This window comes from Suncus etruscus, chromosome 5, assembly GCF_024139225.1.
Source record: "Suncus etruscus isolate mSunEtr1 chromosome 5, mSunEtr1.pri.cur, whole genome shotgun sequence".
Lineage (NCBI taxonomy): Eukaryota > Metazoa > Chordata > Mammalia > Eulipotyphla > Soricidae > Suncus > Suncus etruscus.
Genome location: NC_064852.1, coordinates 156,652,380 through 156,667,684, shown reverse-complemented (window position 1 = coordinate 156,667,684; position 15,305 = coordinate 156,652,380). Strand labels below are relative to the sequence as shown.

Sequence of the window (15,305 nt, the reverse complement as noted above, 5' to 3'; positions counted from 1 at the left end):
CCTGGATCGGCTGCTTGCAAGGCAAACGCCGCTGTGCTATCTCTCCGGGCCCTTCATTTTCTTTTAAATCATTTCTTTACCCACATGGATAGGTTGTTTAGAAATGCATTACTCTTTTTGGGTTTTTTTGTTTGTTTGTTTCTGGGTCACACCCAGCAGCACTCAGGGGTTACTCCTGGCTCTACCTCAGAAATCGCTTCTGGCAGGCTCAGGGGATGCTGGGATTTGAACCATCATTCTTCTGCATGCAAGGCAAATGCCCTACCTCCATGCTCTCTCTCCCGCTCCTCTTTTTTGTTTTTTAAGTTTTTGCAGATGTGATAGAAATCATTCCCATTTCAGGGTCTAACAAAGCTCCATCCTGGCCACAGGAAGTCCTGCCTTTGTGTTGACATTTCCAGCAGTTGGATTGGCTGGAAGTAGCCTCACAGCTACTGGCTGTCTTGCTGCTGCTGCTGCTGCTGCTTCCTTGTGTCCTTGAGAAAGGACTGTTGAAAGTGGAGGACTGCCCTTTTCTCTTTTGCAATTGCATGTGTGTATGTGTGAGGGGTTCAGGGGCTACTTCCGGGGATACTCACCCGGCTGTCTAGGCCATACAGATCTGCAATGCTGGGGCTACCAGGGCCATCATCCCTGGCAGTGCAGGGCTGGGAGAGTATAGAGTTGGGGGTAGATGGGGGCCTGCTGTGTGTGTAACAGCCATACGCTCAGTTCCCTGACCATCTCTCCTGCCCTTCCTGTCCTCCTGTCGGATCCATCAGATATTGGCTTCTTTGTTTTATTTCACATATGTTGAAGCTCAACTCTTAAGTCCCAGATGCCTAAGGCCCTGGGTTCATCCCCTGCACCTCAAAACATATTGGATTATTATGTCCCCCTTCATATACATATGTCAAGTCCCTCTATTTCAGGAGGATTAAAACCCCACTTTTATTTTTTGCTTTTTCGCTCTAAAACCCACTTTGATAAGAATATAACTATTTCTTTCATTAGTGACTTTTCTTAGTTACTGTTTCCATGCTGAATCTTTTTTCTTTGACTTTTAACCTACTCTGCTTTTCTGTATACAGCAGGTTTCCTTTTTCAAACATCTGAGTGTTTATTGAACATCCATTAATGTTTTGTGCACAGAAATCACTTACTTTACATTTTGCTCTCTCCCCATTCCTCCAAACACACTTTTTCTGTGAATGTAAGAATTTGTTCTTGAAATAGCCAACTACACAACAGTTTTTTTTTAAAGACAAAAGAATTGTAACTTGAGAAACATATGGCATATATTCCTAAAAGGTGGGCTTTTAAAAGAATATGGTCCTAAATAAAACAAAGAATATGGTACTAAAAAGTGAGTTGTGGGGTCAGGTAGCTGATGTGGAGGACTGGTAGAAAATAGGGCATCAGGGGCCGAAGAAATAGCATGGAGGTAGGGTGTTTGCCTAGTGTGCAGAAGGACGGTGGTTTGAATCCCAGAATCCTAGATGGGAGCCTGCCAGGAATGATTTCTAAACGCAGAGCCAAACCCCTGAGCACCGCTGGGTGTGCCCCCCCCCAAAAAAAACCAAATAAATAAAATAAATAAGAATGTGGGCGGTCTGTAGAGATAACATGGAGGTAGGGCGTTTGCTTTGCATGCAGAAGGACGGTGGTTCGAATCCCGGCTTCCCATATGATCCCCTGAGCCTTCCAGGAGCGATTTCTGAGTGTAGAACCAGGAGTAGCCCGTGAGAGCTGCTGGGTGTGACCTAAAAATAAACAAACAAACAAACAAACAAAAAGAAAAAAAATGGGGCATCAGTAAAAAGACCAAAAACGCACTGGAACCAACTAGGTCAGGAGCCAGAAGTCGCTTCCGGCAATGCCAGTCCAGGTGGCAGGCCTGCAGTAGCAGAAAGAGCCTGGGGTGGAGAAAGATGAAACCCGAGGTCCAGGAGAAGCCGGGGAGCTGGGTGGAAGCTGAAAAGGGGGTGTGCTGCCCTGAGGAGAATTCAGGGAAAGAGAGCCAGCGCCTTGGCTGCGGCCCTTCTCACTGGTAGGGGGTGGCTGGATGCTCCTGGGAGTGATGACTTCCGGTCTGGAGGCCATGGGCCTGCCATGATGCTGCTGGGTTTCGCAGGCCTGGGAGCGCGCACGCCCTGCTGGCTTCCTGCTCTAACTGCACATCCAGCCCCTGGCTCCATGGCAGAACTTCCCCTCAGGAGTTCATAATGACACTTGTCAAGCCTGTGAGCTAAAGGTGTTTTTGGTTTTGTTTTGTTTAGTTTTTGTTGGGGGGCCACACCCAGCAGCCCTCTAGGGATTACTCCTAGCTCTGCCCTCAGAAAGGGCTCCTTGTGGGCTGGAGTGGGGAACCTATGGGATGTCGGGATTCGAACCTTGGTTGTCCTGGGTGGCCACGTGGTAGGCAAACACTCTACCCTCTGTGCTAAAGCGCTTTGGCCCCTAGTGCCGCCCCCCCCAGACGAAAGCCAGGATGCGGAGGGACAATAAAAGGGGGAAGGGCCTTTACCTTGTCCCCCCCCACCCTCATGTGACCCCCCCTCACAGCAGAACCCGCAGCTCTTCGGATCTTGGGGACTAGGCTCTGGACCTCGGGCTCAGCTTCACTGGATCCTATGGGTCTGCTGGGAAGCCCGTGCATGGGATGCGTGTAGCCCACTTAAGCAGACCTAGGAGGGGTCAGCAGAGAGGTGGGTACACTCTGCTCGAGGTGACCCCATGGCACCCCGAAACTGCTAGGGCTCAGGTGACCCACAGCATGATTCTCGAACTGCCCAGGGGAACCCTCTTCTCCCACCTGCCCTTCTCACCCAGCCCTGCAGAGCCTGCTGGCCAATGATACGTTCTGCTGCTCTTCTCTGCACAGCTCTTCCTGCCAGGGACTCCACCCTGGGGACCCTTTCCCCGATTTGAGCTCCTTGACTCTGGTGGTCTCTCAGTTCCTAAGGGAACTCAGGGTCTAGAGAGGAAACCCTGACATGCCCCATTTTGGCCTCTGGGCTCATTCTCTGGGTAAATGTGCTAGGGAAGGTTTACTTGGTTTGGCCTCTGGGGCAGCCAAGTGACCACAGTGGCCATTGGGCAGATGGGGTGCACGTAGTAATACCCTACTTGACTCTGGAGACCTGGGCTCCAGACTCCTAAAACCTGATTCTAGGACTGAGCTCATGGTACGTAAGGACGGAAGTCCACCCAGCCATGGAACAAAGAGAACATTTAAGATCAAAGAAAATGTTCCTTTTCTATGTCACAGTGAAAATGCCAGGGTCCATGAAAATAGCCAGTTCTGCCTAAAACAGAGCAGAGCTAAAAGCTAAGGTCACAGCAGACAGAAAGTCCATCACTCACACCTCCCAGCACGTAGTCCCACCTCTAGCATCTCTGAAGCTTTTTATGTTTTCCTGCTTCTATTGACTTGTCCTTGGTTTGCAAAATGACAGAATTTTAGGGGCTCCAGGAATAGAACACACGCTCAGTGCTCCAACAAAGGACCCTATGCTCCATGTTCTAAGGGTAGACTCCATAGTCAGTGCTCTGAGAATGGACCCTACATTCAGTACTCTGGGGATAGATCCCATTCTCAGTGTTCCCCTTACTCCACAGAGATGCAGTCCTAGTCTTCTGCCTTTTTTTTTTTTTTTTGCCCTTTCAAAAGCTCTTAAATGGAGACTTCAGGACTGGAGCATGTGATGGGCCCCTAGCGAAGATCCCTGGTACCACATGACCCCCCTCCCAGAATGGCTTAATCACTGAGCCCATGCATAAACCCTTCACACCCCTGGGAAGGGCATCCAGGTCTCCTGAGCACTATTTGGGAGCCCCCTAATAACGAAGCCCTTAGCCTGTGTTTGTGTCCCTGGAATTGTAAATCTAAGATCACAGAGGAATGCCAATGGGTGTCACTGCCCCTTGTCCCAGAGCCGCTAAATGTATGGTACCCAAGAAATCTTGGGAGAAAATGGCATCCAACCAGCAATGCCACCTGAACGTCATAGCAATTGAGAAGCTCACTTTACAAGGTAAATAATTAAAAAAGGAATGTCGGGTTCCACGCCGGAGAGGCATCCCAGCAAATCAACAACCTTCAATCATCAGCCCAGCTGCTAATTACAGTCCAGTTGGCCCAAATTGTATGTGGGGGGAGGGCTCTAATTCACCCCGCTTGTTTGCATTACTGAATGCAAGGTCAACACTCCGGAAAACACTTATTATTTCCCTTTGAAACTGCAATGGCCCCTTGTGAGCAGAGACCCTGGAATCCTGGTTCTGCAGTCATTAAGGAAGCTTCTTGGGAAGCAGCAGAGGCCTTTGGGGAGACAGCAACGGCCTTTGTGAAGCAGCTGGGCTGCTGCTGGGAGTGTCTCTGTGCAAGTGATAGAGGCCACGGTCTCTATTCCCAACACCGTCCTGAACAAACACCACAGGAGGTCCTACAGTAACAAGTCTCTGGCTTTATACTGCCCCCTAGAGGACCTACAGCTACAGAGAAGGGTCCCCCAAGAGCTGTGGTCAGACAGGCGCCCCTTACCTCGAGGCATTGCTTCATGAGAACCTGAAAACCCGCACCATTGCTCCCTGAGCGCTCTGGCCCAGCTTAGAGCACGAATGTGAGGGGGTCTGCCATGCTGTGCCCACCGGCTCTACCCTACAGGATTCCTCACAGCACTAAGTCAACCTGCGGGCTCCTGGTGCTGCCTGTTAGGCAAGACCCGCAGAGACACCAGAGATAAGTAGTTAAAGACTAGAAAGTTTAGGGGCCGGATAGATAACACAGCTGTATTGCATGAGTGCTTGCACTCGGCCAACCCGGGACGGACCTGGATTCGATTTCCAGCATCCTATATAGTCCCCGAGCCTGCCAGAAGCGATTTCTGAGTGCAGAGCCAGGAGTAATAGCCAGAGATATTAGTCTTATGGGAGATCCCTTTTCCCAGGATAACTGCTCCTGGGGTGTGTATTTTTATCTTTGTTTACAGCCCATCTGGGAAGTGTCCATTTGAGGTTAAGTCTTTCTTTCTTTCTTTCTTTTTTCGGCCACACCCGGCGATGCTCAGAGGTTACTCCTGGCTGTCTGCTCAGAAATAGCTCCTGGCAGGCATGGGGGACCATATGGGACACCGGGATTCGAACCAACCACCTTTGGTCCTGGAGCGGCTGCTTGCAAGGCAAACGCTGCTGTGCTCTCTCTCCCGGCCCTATAGCGAATTTTTAAATTTTAGCCCAAACTTCTTTTGCCATGCAAAGTCTTTTAAACTTGAGGTAGTCTCATCTGATAATTTTTAGTTTGTTATCTTTGCCAATGAAGACAAATGAGTGAAGATAAGTATCTCTGTAGTCCATAGCATTTTGGGGCTTGTGGGGCCCATAGCTGTGTGCACTGGGCCACTGTGCACACACTGAGTAACATTCTGGGCCACTCCCCAAACTGTAGGTGGACCTTGTAAGGCCTCCGAAATAAAGAGCTAAAAGAAAATGCCACTTGGCTGCCTGCTTGGCAGGGTGTATGGTGACACAGCCAAGTGGTCTGTGAGACAATATAGCACTCCCAAATTTGGAATAAAGTCATAACTCCTGCCTGAAAACCAATATTAGAGCTGCCCAAAGTTAGGGTGAATGTGATATATGTATGTCACAAGTTTGTCAGGATATCCTAACAACCATGTGTTGTAAAATATGCCACACATACTTCATGTATGTGTTCAGGAGCAGCATAATTCAACCCAGTGAAAAGTTTAGAGAGGGGGACCAGGATATGGCAACAAACACTTAACCTCAGGGCCCGGAGAGATAGCACAGCAGCGTTTGCCTTGCAAGCAGCCGCTCCAGGACCAAAGGACCCATTTCCCTATAAATGGGAAAAGATTTCAAACACAGTATGTCAGAGAAAGGGCTAATGTTGAAAATATAGTGACCATTCACTAAGTTCATAACCAGGAAAAGACATTTCCCCCAAATGGACAGCATGTGGATAGCAAGTCGGCGTGTGAAGACATGTTATCATTAATGACTATCAGGAACACCCGGATCCAAATAATAATCGGATGTCGTAATCTCACCTCTCACAATACACAGGTCAGAAAGACGAGACAAGCAGTGTTTTGGGAGTGCAGTCAGAAGACCTCACAGCAGTTGGGTGTGAGGTTTTGGAGTCGGCCTCTCAGAAATTCTTCCGAAGTCCAGAGCTTCCAGAGGAAGAGATCTATCTCTTCTCATTCACCCAAATACAAAAACAGTGATTTGAAAAGATATTCACCCCTAATTTCCTTGAGTACAACAACCAAGACATGAAAATAATGCAAATGTCTGACCGTGGGTGAGTGACTGGAGAAGTTGTAGTGTATAACACATACATTAATATACATACTCACAAGGCTCTTGCCTTGCAGGCAGCAAGCAGCCCTGTGTTCTGTGCTCTGCCTGCCTCTCTGTGAGACCTGCACCCTCTCCTGCCACCTGGAGTGCCGCCCAGCACCAGCAGCACTATGCAGAACAGGCAAAGATATGGTCAAAGGCAAAGGCCCTGCCCTGCTATCTAATGGCCACCTGGTCCTCCCTGGTGAAACCTTTCTTTCATGCAAGTGAACCGGTTCCAGGAAACAGGACTCAAAGCTTTAGCTGTCTCTCCACTCCTGACACACCACCCACACGCCTCCCACGTGTGTGCCAGCTACCAGGAGTCAGAGCTTTGGCAAGAACAGAACAGGGCTGGACAGAGAGGACAGCAGGCAGGGTGCTGGGCTTATCCACAGCTTATCCTCTGTCCTGTTATCTCTCAGACGAGCACTGGGGCCCACCCCAGTCAGGACTGATTCTGGAGTGTCCCCAGGACTTCATGTCTAGGGTCCCAGGTTCTCGATGGAACCTCTTGTTTGCTTGTTTGTTTTGGCTCTTGGGCCACACCCGGGGACGCACAGGGGCTCCTCCTGGCTCTGCGCCCAGAAATCGCTGCAGGCTTGGAGGAACCAAATGGGACGCCGGGGTGGGGGATCGAACCGGTGTCCGAACCGTCCGAGGCTAGCGCGCGCAGGGCAGACAGACGCCTTACGCGCATGCGCCAGCGCTCCAACCCCCCCCAGTAGTCTTGAAGCCGGAGCGTGTCCCGGGCCAGAGACGGGACGGGGCGGGGCCAAGAGAATGGAGGCGGGCCTGGGCAGGCAGGTGGGCGGGGACACGGCTCGGCGGTGGGCGGAGAGTGGGCGGGAACAGACGGGGCAGGGCTGAGGCTGGGCGGGGCCTCCTGGCGGTGGGCGGGGCCAGGGCGGAGGAGGCCTAGGGCAGGGCCAAGAGAGTGGAGGTGGGTCTGGGGCACGCAGGTGGGCGGGGCCAGGGCGGAGAGGCAGGGTCGGGCCAGGCGAGTGGGCGGGGACACGGCGCCTGTGGACGGGGCGGGGGCGGGGCCAGGCGGGCTCGGCACGGCAGTGGGCGTGGCTTCCCGGCGGCGGGCGTGGCCTGTCGCTCGGCGCCTCCGCCCACCCGCGCGCGGGCCTCGGACGCCGGCGCGGCTGGGTGGTCGCAGGAGCCGGTGGTCGGGGCCGGCCCGTCGCTCGCTGCCCGGGAGCCGAGGCGGGGCAGTCGGTGAGTCGGTCGGGCCGGGCCGGGCCGGGCGGTCCTTGGGCCGCGAGGCAGGTGGCGGCGGGTGAGGTCACCCTGAGCCTGCCGCAGTCTGCGGGGCGGGGCGGGGCCGGGCCGCGGGGCCCCGACTTGACAGCCCGGGCGGGTCGCGGCGTCCGGATGATCGGGGAGCGGGCAGAGCCTGGGGGTCCCGGGCAGGGGGACCCCGCGCCTTCCCCGCGGCCCCGCGCCCCGTCCCCTCCCCTCGGCGCCCTCTCCGGCTGCCCGGCCTCGACCTCCGCTCCCCGATCCCGGCTCCGCGTTCCCAACGTCCATCCCGGCTCCCCCCACTTCCCAGCCCCCACTCTCTGCTCCCCAGCCCTGGGGCTCCAGGGCTCCAGAGCTCTCCGACCCCCGCCCTGGCTTCCTTCAGCTCCGCACCCCTTCCTGCGGAGGCTGCGGCTGGGAGTGGGGAGGTGGCGGGAGCAAGGGGAAGGAAGGGCCGTGGGTGCGTCCACCCCACCCCACCAGCCCCGGCCGGGCATTCCTGTAGGCACCCCTAGGGCCCCTCAGAGGCTGTCCCCGAGATCAGCAGCTCTGGCCTGCCAGCCTGGGGCTGGGGGATCCCGCCTTGGCCCTGCTCCCCTCCCCAAAGTCTCACCCCTCAACCCCTTCCTTCCTCAGTGCTCTGCTGAGTCCGGGGGCTCCTTTGCCCATCTTTGCCCTGCCCGGCCCAGCCATGACCAATGTCTTCCCTTTGCAGAGCTGTCCTGCCTGGAGGAAGGTGGGGCGTCTCTCCCCTCTGAGCCCTGAGCTGAAGCGAGACCCAGCCGCCCTGCCTTCGCTGTCCTCCTGCCCTCTGGCCATGGCTCCCCTGCTGGCCCTGTGCCTTGTGGCGCTGGTGGGCCTGCCTCTGGGTAAAGTGTGGGGTGGAAGGGAAGGGGCCGGTCATGCTTGGGGGGGGGGGATGAGGGACTGTCCTGCCTATCCCAGCACCCCGCTCGTGCTGTTTCACCCCAGCCACAGCGCTAGACTGCCACATCTGCGCCTACAACGGAGAGAACTGCTTCAACCCTATGCGCTGCCCGTCCACGGTGTCCTACTGCATGACCACGCGCACCTGTGAGCCGTGGGGGTGGGGGGAGAAAGGAAGGGGGGGTCCTCCAGCCCTGCGTGTGAGTCCTGGGGGCCTGGTTAAGCAACCTCCCTCCCCCCAGACTACACCCCGTACCGGATGAAGGTGAGCAAGTCCTGCGTGCCCAAGTGCTTCGAGACGGTGTATGACGGCTACTCCAAGCATGCATCCACCACCGTCTGCTGCCAGTACGACCTCTGCAATGGTGCCGGCCTCGCCGCCCCGGCCGCCCTGGCCCTGGCCCTCCTTCTCTTGGTGACCCTCTGGGGCCTGCTCTGATGCCTCCCACCACTCGTTTAGGGTGCAGCACGACAGCATGCCCCGCCTACCAGACCCGCCTATCGGACTATGACTCCTGCAGGCCACACCACCGAGCCCCGCTTCCTACGGGTCCCGCCCACTGGACACTGATTCCTGCAAGTCTCTCCCACTAGACCTATCCATTGGGCCCTTCTCCTATATGTCCCGCGGCAAACCCCTGCCTCCAGGCCATGCCCACAGATCCCTCCTCCCAAGAGCCCCTTCCACATCCCTCAGAGGCCTTTCTAAGAATGGGGGTCCTATGAATTCTCTTTGGAGGTCAGGGAAATGTGGAGTGGACCTGCAGGCCTTGCTGTGGGTAAGGGTCCTCTCAGGAGTTCCCCCACGGCAGGGGGCTGCCTCGCTGGGGGCCTGGAGGGGTCAGCCAAGGCCGCTGTCCAGCCCTGGCCTGGAGGGGCTGGGCTGGGCTGGATCTGTCTTATTGCTGGCCAAACTCCTGACCTTCCTGGCTCTATTCAGCTGACTGGGCAGACAGTACGGTGTTTCTATATCTGATGCTCACACTCCTGGGCTATTTGAGGCTCAAGGGATGGAGCGGGTAGTGGGCCACAGAGCAGCAACAGAGTGGCCAGACCTCACTGGAGCTGGGTGCCCCATTGTGGCAGTCCTGGAGGGGCCTCAGACCAGGAGGGGGGCAGACACCAAGACCCCATAGAGTTGGCCCTGGGTCACCAAGAGCAAAGTCCCAATGGGAGTAGGGCTGAAGGGGACCCTACCTGTCTCCACATCCATCTTTCCATTTTCCTTCTTGGTCCAGACCTCCCCCCAAACTCCAGGGCCATGCTGCAGCCAAGGGAAGGGGCCTCTCTGAGCCTGAGGGGTAGGTGGAGTCGCTCACCCGCTCTCCCCTACAAGCAGGGAAACTGCTTGTTTCCACCAAGCTGTCCTGGTGCCCCCAGCACAGACCTGCCTCGAAGTAGGCAGACCCACATGGTCATGCTGCTGAAGAACCAGCTTTGCCCAGCAATCCTCAACAGAAGCTGAAGCCTCCCTGGTGGGCATGGCAGGTGTCCGCCAGGGCAGACTCAAGCCTGGATATAGCCTAAATTATTACCAGATGTCTGTTCTCTATAGGCACTGAGACACAGCCAGGTCTGAGCCCTTGATCAGGGACATCTGGTGGGGGGCTCACCATGGGGTGGTGGTGGATGGACCGGCCCTTTTTTCCACCCCTGTCCAGAGGTGGTGTCATCGGGCATGGCACCTACCTGTATGCGAATCAAATCAGAGAATCGGAGTGTGGAGTGGTGCTCTGAATAAACAGCCAAACCCTTCCTGCCAGTGCCGCCCGCCTGCCTGCCCACCCTCTCGTTTGGCTGGCCCAGCTGGTTCCCTGGAGCTGCATGGAGCTGAGGACTTGCCCTGGCATCGGGCAAGGAGGTGTCCATGGGAGGCAGCCTAGTGCCTCCAGAGAAGCAGAAGGAGATCAGGGGAGTGGTCAGGAGGGACCCCCGGAGCCAGCAGAACTGTTCTCTGCATCAAGGGAGCTGATCTCAGGTGCACAGCACCTGTCAGAGCAGACCAGGGGCACCCCATCGCCTCTGCTCCAGCCTAGGTTACCCTGTGCCCCAGCCCCATGCCCAAAGTGGGTTCTCACCGTGGCCCTTGGCAGCAGGGAGGTCCTGCAGGGACCCCAGTGCCAGAGGCCGTGCCTGCAGAGTGGACACAGCAGGACAGAGCTTGGCCCCTGAGCAGTGGGACACTGACCTTTCCTCTCCTGCCCGCCAGCCAGGGTTAGTCCGTGGGTCAGTTCGCAGATCAGTCCTGTGAGTAACATGGGTCAGTCTGTGGAACAGTCCTACGGGTCCAGCCGTGTGTCAGTCCCTGGGTCAATTCATTGGATTAGTCCGTGGGTCAGCCATGGGTCCGACTTTTTGACTCCTGTGTTCAGCTTCTGAGGGAGCAGGGCGGGGTCCCCAGGGGCGCAGATGCACAGCAGGTGGGCGGGGCAGCGGCTTTAAAGGCCTTTCTGTCCAGCTGCTCCCCAGTTACCAAGATGCCTCTCCTCCTGAGTCTCCTGCTGGCCTCAGCCCTGAGTCTGGAGCTGGGTGAGCCCCCCAAAACCCCTCAGAGCCTGGCTGCCACCAGCACTCCCAGCACCCTCCTCCTCTCCCTTCCCCCTCTCTCCTTCTCCCCACTGGGCTCCTGGCTTCCCTCTCCCCTCCACCTCCACCCCACTGTCAGTGGTCTCCCCCTATCTTCTCCCCACTGCACCCACTGTGCTGTGGTCTGAGCAAGTGCTCATGCCTGCCCTAGAGGAAAGTGTCCATATCCACACTGGACCCCCTGCCCCCACACTTGCTGGGAGGTTTCTGGGGCACTCAGATCTGGCACAGTTTTGCAGCCCTTTTTTGAGAGGCACAGCACCCACACACAAAGTCCAACCATGTCCTGAGCCTGGTGTTCCCTGCCTGCAGCAATTGGCCCCAGGGCCCCTATCAAGGCTGAGAGCCCCGATCTGGGACAGGTGGAGCACCAGGATGTGCCCCGTACTGCAGAGGCTTACTGGGGACTGAGCCCAGCTCAGGAGTCTGAAGGGGTCAGACACTGATGGGAGGAACATGAGGATCCCCCAGGCCATAGACCACCCTCTGCCCTCTGCCACCTACCCCTGCAGCCTGTGCCATGCAGTGTCACCAGTGCACAGGCTTTGGGATCTGCCACCATCTGGCGAGCTGCCCCTGGAACTCCGACCACTGCGTCACTGTGGCCTCCCGTGAGTGGGGACCAGGCGCAGCAGCAGGGGGGCGGGGTGAGGTGGAGGGGGCAGGTGATAGGCGACAGGCTACTACAGGCTTTCCTCTGCCCCCAGGAGCCGCTGTCAGCCTGCAGGACGAGCCACTGGTGATGAAGATGTGCTCCCAGGGCTGCCCTGAGCCTGCTGCCCTGGGCCTGGGCCGGCGCGTGTCTGTGTCCTGCTGCCAGGCCAGTGCCTGCAATGAGGACTGATCCTCCGTCCCACCAGCATGCTCCTGAGCACCCCAATAAAACAGTCCAGCTCACTGGGTCTCGCCTGATCCTAGAGTCAGCGCTATGGGAGGGCCTGCTTCTCAGAGGGCTACAGATGCTCCTGGTCCCCTGCTCAGGGAGCCAGGACATCCTTCACTTGGGGGATCCCGTATTTTGGGGTGCCCCAATGACCACAAAGGGATGCTTCCCCTTTGTGGAAACCCCATTTTACTCCCCACCCCCTGGGCTCTTCTCCTGGCCTAGCCATCTATGAGAGTCCCCTCCCGAGAGGGCAGCTGAAACCCTGGAAGGGTGTGGGGTCCCCCATGTTCCCCCAAACCTAATACCCCTGCATTGCCCCTAGGGGTATCCATAGGGGGAGAGTCGGTTCAGGACATCCCAAGAGCTGGGGGTGGGGTAGGGGTGGCCTTAGAAAAACACCTAACTATCTGGAGGTGAGAGCAATAGCACAGTGGGGAGCCAACCCAGGTTCCATCTCCGCATCCCATAGGGTCCCCCAAGCACCACCAGGAGTAATTCCTGAGCACAAAAAAAGAAAGAAAAAAGAGAAGAAAAACAATGTTCTCTGCTCGGTGCTGCACAACTTCCAATCTGTACTCTGGAACCCCCAAACAGCTGTGGGGTCCCTGTTGGTTCCTGTCTCTGGGCCCAATAAGATGTTCTAAAGATGGAGCTTGAGAGGAGGAAGGGGGGCTGTCACCAGAGGACCATGCCCTCTCCAGAAAGTCCCCAGGCCATAGTGCCCAGAGACTGGCAGGGACCAGTGTCCTTCATTCTCCATTAGTGAGCACAGGGCTGCGGTGTATGGGGTCCAGAAACCCCAGGTCCCGCTTGCTCAGGGCCACCCCATATGGAGTCCTGCAAGTCTCCATAGTGGTAAAACCAGCTGGGGCAGCTGATGGTTGGGGGCCCCTTTATTGCCTCAGCATGACTGCAAAGCCCCACAACACGAGGAGACAGGCCAGTCAGTTCTGCAGGGGGCATGCAGGGTCCAAGGGGCTGGACAAGCCTGGTCTGGTGGCTGGGCGGCCAATGAGGCTTCAGGAAGCAGTGGTGCCTCATAAGCACAGCTTGGGCCAGCAGGAAACTACATCCCAGCCCAGTGTGCGTCTCTTACAGATGCATGTATTCACATGGTGTACGGAGAACAGCAGACAGTGTTCGTCTCCTACACATGCATGTATGACACAGGCGTACAGAGGACAGCACGCACACATTCAGTATGTGCCCCCTCGAGTACAACACTCCTACCAGGCTACCATTGTGCCTCCTCCCTTGTGCATGTAGAGCAATCATGTGTCACGGATGTTCAAAGGAGAGCACACTGGCCTGTCATGTAGAGATTGCTTCTCATACATACCCTATCCTTGATAATGAGTGAAGTGGCTGAATGTCTCCTCTGGGTGAGAGGACACTTTGGGGTCACACTAGTGATCCGGGCCCCAGATGAGAGCAGCACAACAGGTTCCAGACACGGAGGAGCAGGGCACAGGGTGGGCAGAGTTGCCCACATGAAGGGGCTGCAGGCCTCAAAATGCAGGGCCTGAGGGATGAGAGGGATCAGACCAGCCACAAGGGCAGAGTGCAGTTTGCTTCACATCATGTCTAAGACCTTAAGGGAGGCTTGGGGCAGGGAAAGAGTTGTGTGGCCCCACTCCACCTGACCTTGCCACACTCCCGCTTCTTAGTCTGACCCCGTCACCCCTGACACCCTCATAATCTGACCTTGCCATACTTACCCTGTCACCCTATGACCCCATAACACCCAACCCTGTCACACTGAGCTAACATGGATTGCAGTACTGACCCCACCCACAACACTGGGAAGTTGAGGGACAGGGCAGCCCTGTCCAGGACCCCCAATGTGCCCTTGCTGAGGACCGCTTCCCTGACACATTGGGCTGTCAGAACCTACTGGAGCAATGCCAGGACACCCAGGCACAGATGCTGGAGCCTGTTGGGAAGAGGAAGGCTCTGGGCTGGGCAGGCTGGGCCAAAGGAACTTGCCCGACCCAGAGCAGCAAAGGGTGTGCCTGTGGGAAATGTAATCCAGTTAGCTGGGCCATGTGGAACCCAGTTAGCTGCAGCCTGCTTGACACAGCTTGTCAGCTGGTTGGGTCCCCAGGGCTCACCCAGAGCTAACCTGCCATCATTGCCCCACCCAGAGTCTGGCCAGCACCCTCCTGACCAGGGTCACACAGGGGCTCCTGAGGCCAGCAGGGCAGGGGGAGACTCCCAGACTCAAGTCCCCAACATTCAACCTCCAGGGGCATATGGAGCCTGTCTGGGGAGCCCCAGATCCTCCTCCTCCACCGTGCAGGATGCATGACACAGGGCCCTGCTGGAGCAGATCCAGGGAGACGGGGAGCTGGGGCAGGCGGGGTGAGGTCAGTGAGCACTGCGGGGTCAACATAGTCTACAGAAGACAGCCTTAGAACTGATGCCCCCTTCCTCGCTGGCACCCCCAGCCAGACTCAGTCCTGCCAGTGTGAGGCTGGTGAGGGAGGGTGACAAGGTTTGGGGAACAACCTGGGTGGGGTCAAACACAGCAACACGAAATGCGGGGTGTACAAGGCACATGTGTGTTTATGTGTGCATATATGTTCATGTGTGTACTTGTGTTCTTGGCACGCATCTATGCTCTTATATGTGTTTGCATACACTTACACACATTCTATGCCATATGCTTCCATGTAAGTGTGCTTCACTGCATGTGTGCTTGTGCGTGTGCTGACGTGTACTGCTGACATGTGTGTGCCCCCTGGGGAACAGCCGTGGGTGGGCTCACAGACACCTCCACGACCCTTCCAGATGGATCCTGGACACTGCCTGTTGGCCCCACCCTCCCACCATAGGGCCTGGTTGGGAGCTAACCGCCCCCCCCACTGAGGCCTCCCTGCCCTTCCCTGCTTTGGAGTCCTTAAGCCTCTGTGCAAACTTGGGCAGGTTGTCCTGGCAGCGCCCGCATCAACACACACTAAGCGACCCCTTCAGAGGCATGGGGGTGGAGTGGGGTGGGAGTTCTGGGGCTTTAGACATAGCTGCCATGTCCCCTGGAGGGGACCCCCAGAGTGGGGGCAACCCCACCTTCTTTCCCTTCTTCCGGGGCTTCGATTAGCCAGCCTGGGAAGCTCAGAGGCTGGTTGGTGGTGTCCAGGGGTGGGAAGGTAGGGTACCGGGGAGCCCCCAGAGGGCAGACCTAGGTGGGGAGCGAGGGAGGAATGAGGAATGGGCGGGCAGGGGGCGGACGCCTGCAAGGAATGGGGCGGCCTGGTGTGGTTGGAGGGTGCCCAGGCATCCAGGATGGGTCTACACTGCACCCACAGGAAAC

General features: G+C 56.7%; 2 protein-coding genes across 2 annotated transcripts in view; both read left to right on the top strand.

Annotated features, from left to right (window-relative positions):
• The window catches only part of LOC126009489 (ly-6/neurotoxin-like protein 1), a 245,391-nt gene extending 235,981 nt beyond the window's left edge, over window positions 1-9,410 (top strand). The window contains exons 2-4 of the mRNA XM_049773943.1: window positions 8,408-8,465; window positions 8,569-8,670; window positions 8,766-9,410. Coding sequence (XP_049629900.1) covers window positions 8,414-8,465; window positions 8,569-8,670; window positions 8,766-8,962 — 351 coding nt within the window. The 5' untranslated portion in view covers window positions 8,408-8,413 and the 3' untranslated portion in view covers window positions 8,963-9,410. The remainder of the gene's footprint in view (window positions 1-8,407; window positions 8,466-8,568; window positions 8,671-8,765) is intronic.
• A 1,459-nt stretch (window positions 9,411-10,869) lies between these two features.
• Window positions 10,870-12,006, top strand: SLURP2 (secreted LY6/PLAUR domain containing 2). The gene is made up of 3 exons (XM_049773947.1): window positions 10,870-11,052; window positions 11,622-11,720; window positions 11,817-12,006. Exons 1-3 carry the CDS (start codon window positions 11,001-11,003, stop codon window positions 11,951-11,953), a joined length of 288 nt encoding a protein of 95 aa, XP_049629904.1. The 5' UTR covers window positions 10,870-11,000; the 3' UTR covers window positions 11,954-12,006.
• The last annotated feature ends 3,299 nt before the right edge of the window (window positions 12,007-15,305 follow it).

Excerpts from the sequence above, each read along its gene's own strand:
- SLURP2 (XM_049773947.1), top strand. The coding sequence starts at position 11,001 with ATGCCTCTCCTCCTGAGTCTCCTGCTGGCCTCAGCCCTGAGTCTGGAG. Across the intron at positions 11,053-11,621 it reads AGCCCTGAGTCTGGAGCTGG|CCTGTGCCATGCAGTGTCAC; the intron begins GTGAGCCCCCCA and ends CTACCCCTGCAG. Across the intron at positions 11,721-11,816 it reads CTGCGTCACTGTGGCCTCCC|GAGCCGCTGTCAGCCTGCAG; the intron begins GTGAGTGGGGAC and ends CTCTGCCCCCAG.